At 32.6% G+C, this 6,830-nt stretch overlaps 2 protein-coding genes across 2 annotated transcripts; both read left to right on the forward strand.

The window, feature by feature from the left end:
- Positions 1-822: 822 nt before the first annotated feature.
- On the forward strand, positions 823-1,654 carry LOC137572102 (uncharacterized). The gene is made up of 3 exons (XM_068283886.1): positions 823-1,052; positions 1,122-1,307; positions 1,367-1,654. Exons 1-3 carry the CDS (start codon positions 995-997, stop codon positions 1,582-1,584), a joined length of 462 nt encoding a protein of 153 aa, XP_068139987.1. The 5' UTR covers positions 823-994; the 3' UTR covers positions 1,585-1,654.
- Positions 1,655-3,870: 2,216 nt separating this feature from the next.
- Positions 3,871-4,627, forward strand: LOC137572100 (uncharacterized). Its single transcript, XM_068283884.1, has 3 exons — positions 3,871-4,006; positions 4,086-4,265; positions 4,332-4,627. Exons 1-3 carry the CDS (start codon positions 3,949-3,951, stop codon positions 4,547-4,549), a joined length of 456 nt encoding a protein of 151 aa, XP_068139985.1. The 5' UTR covers positions 3,871-3,948; the 3' UTR covers positions 4,550-4,627.
- Positions 4,628-6,830: the final 2,203 nt, after the last annotated feature.

The following is a 6,830-nucleotide window of genomic DNA, read 5'->3' on the forward strand; positions in this document are numbered from 1 at the left end:
TATTATTTGGTTTTAATTTAAATGAATAAATCTTTAAGATATAGGAAAACATATTAAAAAAAAAGATTAGGACATAGATTTCTGACTTCTGAATACCTATATATTTTGTATATTTTTAAATAGTTTTGTTCAAAGAAATGAACAAATTCTGTTTAATAAAGAGGTTGCACTTTAATTAATAACTAAAAAAGAAAAGAAAAATTTAATGCAACAAAATTATTTACAAAATGTCGAAATGTATTAAGTTTTTTAATTAGTAATTTAATTTGGTGACTTAAAACTATATTGTACTTCTTCGGAATTTTAAAGTCCCCTCCGTAAATGTATCTTGATATGGCAGTAAGCCTAGTAGGGTTTCCTTACAATCCCATCAAAAGCAATTCAGATCAATATGGTTGAAACTGAAGAAAGAAGGAAGATAAATTGTTGATTGGTGTATCGTATCACTTCCTGATCAATTCACATACCACAATTTATCTAATGCCCTAGAGTAATTTCAATTGCACTATTCGTTGGTTATCACACATATTTATGATTGAACCGATAATAAGTGATGTCATATCAATATATGACTCTAGCGTCAGTTTGTGAATATTTGACCAAATATTTACAAAATATTTATATCATTTCTTATCCAGAACTGTCACAGGAATCGATTTGTAAAATGAACAATATTAGTGATTAAGTGCGATCTTTTTAACACCCTATGAACTTTTAGTGATAAGTGTTTTCCACTTTCGATATTCCTTCGTTGTAAGAATTTATTCATTGTTTTTCATTGGATTTAGTCAGCTTGTCAAATTGAGTGACTGACTCAATATGTAGGTCGTAACTGAGTTATCGAAAAAGCTTTATCTAATCTCTATGGTCGGCATAAAATTCGGTTTTATTATTCCAACAGTACCAGTACATAATGCGCTGCTCTGACCAGCAGTTAATCAGTTTTCATTGAGAGTTCATCTACTTGGGGCATTAGAAAGTGAACTAAACAAATATGTGGAAGAAAGTGATTTTTGTCGTGGTGCTTGTTGCCTTTATCAGTGTGCAGTTTGGTGAGAAAGAATAATATTACTTATTGGTGAAATGTCCGTTTAACACAAGGATTCCATATCCCATTTCAGCCGACTCCTTGAGATGCTACAGTTGCGATTCACCTCAATCCTGTCGCAGTCCTTCGAGTCATCTGTGCACCAATGAAACTGCAAATGCTAGCAGTACGTTTTTGAGCACAATTCACTCCGATGTGCCAGAAATTGCAGGAAGTAGTAATTTTAGCTGTTCCAATCTATATTACACTCATCGAGAGAGTAAGTAGTTACTTTTTAATATTTCCGGGATAATACAAAATTTAAATTTTAAATTTTAGACCAAACTCAAGCGTTTGCCTTCATGGGCTGTGTTCATCCCAATGCATCGGTTTGCAATTTATCTTTAAATGCCACAAATAGTAATAATTGGATCATAAGTTGTTATACCTGCAACGAAAAGGATTATTGCACCAGTCCTGCTGGCACTTTTAGTGGCAGTTTCTATGCAATAGTTGGTTCAACATTGGCCCTTCTGATGGCCAAGCTAGTGCATTAAATATCAGATATAAAAAATGATCTAAAACTAAATTAATTGTAAATAATAATAAAATAACAGAATGGCACAATTTGTCGATTTGCAAACATATTTGGGTTTGATATTAAAGTAAGTAAAGGAGTCTGACCTAACAGCAATCATCTCTACTTGTTCATAGCATCATTTGGGGTTTTAAATATGATTGATTTTGTGCTAGGAATATATATGCCGATCCCAAGGCTAATCTATAATTATCCGTAGATAAACAACAACCTTCACGTGGTAGTTATAATAATTAAAAGATAATATTATATACGTATATGACCCTATACATATACATATTTGACTATACATATATTCTTACATATAGAAAACTTATCCAACAACGACAAACAAATTATCAACAATAGAGAAAAAAACAAACATGCGCCAAAAATAGAGCAATCAAGTCATATATTAAAATAACGGAAATGTTTTTTTTTATTGAAAGTCCATAATATTGACCACTTTATAAATAATATAGGTATTTGCTGTCGAAGTGTACTTCCCCTTTCCAAAGTACAATCTTCAGTTGTTTCTTGGAAATTTCTAGGAATCTTATCGATAATTATCATTTCGCTTTTTGCAACAATTTCGTTTATTGCCTTATTAGAAATAAAGTTAGTGAATAGTTAAAGCTTTATTATGTTATGATTGGTCACAATTAAATGTTGTAATTTGCTTGGGGCCACTTAATTTGACATATTATACTAAGAAACAAGCAATTTCATTGAAAAACAACTAACATTGATTAAAAATGAAGAGCATTGCTTATGAAGCCTATGAACTGCATACAAAAAAGAATTTTGGTTTTTTAAAAAGAGGCTTGAACGACTGTAAAATGTAATTAATTAAAGTTTTAACTATCGATCTCGGGTCATTGGCTTTCATTCGAAGAAGATTTTCCAACTTAATGCAAACCCATAAAGCCTAAAATCTCATACTATATACACCAAATCCTCCCCTAATACATATGTGATCGGTGTTAATACGAAATGTTAAAATAAAGTGTTACTATTTATGGTTTACACCGATTTTGTATTTTATTTTCAGCCAATTCCTGTAGCAAGTTATCCCAGAAAAAATATAAAATAATATATTTAATCATGCTAGATTTAGATTCAGAGTATGCTAAAAAGGTACAAAACGTTAACCAATTCACAATCTTCAAAGACAGGGTTAGTATTAATAAAAAGCGTTCTGTTTCCCCGGAAGTCATTTATTTACAATTAAATATAGTTTCTAAGTTCCTAGATTGACGTATGTTCCAATCTGTTGATATGTTTATCTATTTGCTTGTATTATTTTAGTGGATTCTGTTCCCATGCCACATTGAATTACTTTAGCATAGAGCACTTGTCACCCTGAAAGGTCGTTTTAGGTTATTTTTTAGGAACAGTTCCCCCATTTCAATAGCTTCCAAAAAGTCATAATATTTTTATTACCATATAACATAACAGTCGAAGCTTAGTATATTGAATGTCTAAGAGGTTTTTGAGATAAGCCACAATAAAAATAATTGCTACCAACCTAGCCCATATTTTTGTGTTGACTGACTAATCACACCAATTGAAATGCCTGGTGTTGTTGTCAATATGATAAGCTATCAGGAGAATAAAAATGTGTAACCAAAAACTGAATGGAAACGTATGGGAATTTCAGTCATAGTAGAAATTAAGAGAAAAGCTCAGCGGTAGAGTGCGAAACTAGATAATAATGTTTTGTCTTAAATAATACAATGAAGTGATTATGGCTAATTTAGATGCTGTATATTAAAATTTGTTATATAGAAAATGTTTCCTTAAATATGACTCTGGACATAGATATCTGTTATTGCAGAAGAGGTAAAATTGTGGTCATATGTTTATGTATGGAGCTTCTCCGAGTACAAAACTGATGTTTGTATCAGGTAAAACATTCAAAGGATTTTCTTAAACCTCGGTTTCTCTAGCTCTCTGTTTCCTAGACTGATCAGAATATTAGAGCTATTACAGTTAACAAAGAAGTGCTTTGACTGCTACGACTACAATGGAAATATCGTTATTTTAGGTTCAACTGATTGACCTCAGTCTGGATTCAACATCGTTGAAACTCACATCTCTATTAAGTTCTTTTGTAGAATAATCGCTGTCTGCGATAAGCCCAGTCTATTAAAAAGGTGTGAGCTTATCTTTTTCTTTTCTCTCTCTCTCTCAACGTATATAAAAGTTCTCTTTGTGGCGACAGCTGAATCAAATAATCTTTTCGCATATATTGTATACCTATATAAAGGTAACACAAGTGCAAAAAAGGGTTTAGTATCAATCATCAATTCACTTCATAAAGTAACTTCTAACTAGCAACAGAATGTACACGAAAACTTTAGTAGCCACTATTCTAGTGGCCTTCATTTGTGTTCAATTTGGTGTGTATAGTATAAATAGTTATTCTACATATTATGGCCCAGGTATTTTATTTTCATTCTTTATTTATAATTTCTTTAGCCTCATCACTGACCTGTTATACCTGCGTAACGGAGGCTGATTGCAAAAAACCAACGAAGACGACCTGCACGAATAAAGCTGCCAATGAGACCAGCAGTCATTTGGCTGTCTATCACCAGAATGTGGCCAATGTTACAAGTAGCTCACGATTCGATTGTCTAGCCTTAAAATACACATATCGTAAGTTAATCGATTTGAGATTAAAATTACCTTTTGCTCATCACGAATTTTTTTAAATTTTTCTAGTTAATAATACAATTCATCGACTTCACGGCTGCATTCATCCCACTGTGAATGTATGTGGTCTCTCTCTAAAACCCGCCTATGCCTCTTGGAATAGGACCCTGTGCAACGTGTGCTCCGGTAATAAGTGCAACAAAAATCCAGCCGGTAAAATGAGCAACAGTTTTTACACCATTCTGGCTGCAACAGTGGGTCTTGTTTTGGTCAAAATGTATGCTTAGTTACACAAACCATTCCCCATTGAATACTTAGGTTAAAAAAAATATACAAAAATTAAAAGAAAAATTATTTTTACACAATGTTAGTCTATCACAAATTTGATAAGAATTGGACTTCCCGCCAGTTCACGTTTTTCGGTTTTCGATTTCACAATTGGCTTTAATCAATTTATAGCTTGACAATTTAGATTAAGGTTCTATTTCTTATACGGTCTTTTTGACTAAATGGGCTTTATTTAATCAGTAATCTGCTTGAGTTTTACACAATTTGAAAAGCTACTTAAGTTGCCGATCTATTAAATGAAGGCTGGGAGTAAATGTGGTTTCAGATTCAAGAAATTAGAAGCTCAATGCGTTCATTATATAGATCACATTTTGTATAAATGTAAAATGCGGTTAACGTTTGATAAATAAGTCAATAAGTACCTAGGAACATCTTAATCCACTAATCTAGGCTGAATTCCTTTTGAGTGACTTGGACATCCAGTTAAGTCTGGAGTTGTCTGTTCATGTGACATTCCTGTAGGATAATAAGGATGACTTTAACATGCCTTTTTAAGGGATTTGCATACATGCTTCATTGCTATATGACGTCAACATCGTCCATATAATATTGGTGAAAAAAGTTTTCTAATTCGTTCTAGTAATCTTTCACAGTGATTTGGACAAGAACTGCAAATATCACAATTGACATTAGCTTTCCTCCTATGGACAATTGTAAGGATATATCAAGATTGATCAGTTTTCTACTAGACTTGAGTCCTTTTAGTTCAGAAAACATTTCATCCATAAAATGTTCTTGGTCTGTCAGTTAACTCGCATAGATAAATCTTTAATATGGCCCTGTATTGGCATAAGCCTAAAAGGCAGCAACACTTTTTTCGGTTCAGCATTGACGAGCATTATGGGGTCATGTTGTCCATGTTGTTGTTACTCCTGCCTTTGCTACTACTGTTGCTGCTGCTGCTGCAGAGAGGCATTTAATTGATTGATTGTTGCTCGTCTATGTCTGCATCGATTTGGGCAATGGCATTGCCTCCATTCCCCTCCCCTTGCTGACATTTACCATTGCCGCTTCGTTCTGGTTGTTTCATAACCAATTTGCCTCTCACCTTTTGTTGTTATCAAATCGACTTGGTGGCTGTTGTTGCCTGGTTGTTGTATTTGTTGTTGCTGCCAATTAGTGCTTTTGGTGCGTCATCTGGGTTGGTGTGTGTGTGGGTGTGTGAGTACGTCATCAATTAATGTTAGTATTGTTGTTTGTTTTTTCTCGAATGTTTTGTAGGTTTTAAGAGAGCGAATAACCCTGTTTGTTGACTGATTGGTTTATATTTTGTATACCCTTTATCCATACGAAAATGTATATATCTAAAACTCTGAAATGCGTATACAAACAGTTCAAGTGCTTTGCGAACTTGTTTAGTTTGTGTAATACTTTCAAAATTGAAAACATTTAATGCGAGAATAACAAAATTCAAATTTCAATCAAATTACGAAGAATTTTAAAGGGTCAAAAACCATAAAATTTATAAGGACAAGTTGATAACCTATAAACTTAAATTGTAAGTCTTAATTCTTATAAAGAGGTGGAACGACTCTATCTGCGACCACTTTGAAGACTCAAAGTAATGGTAATGGAAAATAACTCTAGAACTTAGGCAACTAATGTTCGATATAGAAGGTGTAAATCTTTTATGTTCGATTCATCCTTTTAAAAGCTGTAAACCCTACTATTTATAGAGCGGGGTGCTACATTCCAACTCATCTCCTAGTCCACTAATAAATTGAGGGATATAAAAGTCAATTCCTAAACATGACTAAAATACACGCATTCAATTCTCTTTAATTTCAATGCTGATAAACCACATTGACAAATTCCTTTACATATATATTAAAAATGTATAAAATGCTGTTGTGACAATTTAACAATTTAATCAATATTTAATTTGTACAATATTCTGCATGGACCTAAAACCTTTCACTACCCCACTTATCCCCATTTTTGTGACACTGATATGAGAGAGTGAATTTCAAACAACTGTCACGCTTTCAGTGTCAAATTACGTTAATAATATTGAAAAATACCAGAGGAAACAACAACAGTAAAAAACAATTATTAAATAAAAAGTAACCAAACCAAATTAACCGCGAATTACAAATCAATTTAAATGTGTAATTTTTTTTTTTTATTATTATTTTTCTTTTGGTTTTTCGCAACCAAACAATGAAATTGCCGCAGTTGGGTAAAAAGTTTTAATTCAATTCTTGTCAGGCATGTCAATGA

This window comes from Drosophila tropicalis, unplaced genomic scaffold, assembly GCF_018151085.1.
Source record: "Drosophila tropicalis isolate 14030-0801.00 unplaced genomic scaffold, ASM1815108v1 contig_201, whole genome shotgun sequence".
In the NCBI taxonomy this organism is placed as follows: domain Eukaryota; kingdom Metazoa; phylum Arthropoda; class Insecta; order Diptera; family Drosophilidae; genus Drosophila; species Drosophila tropicalis.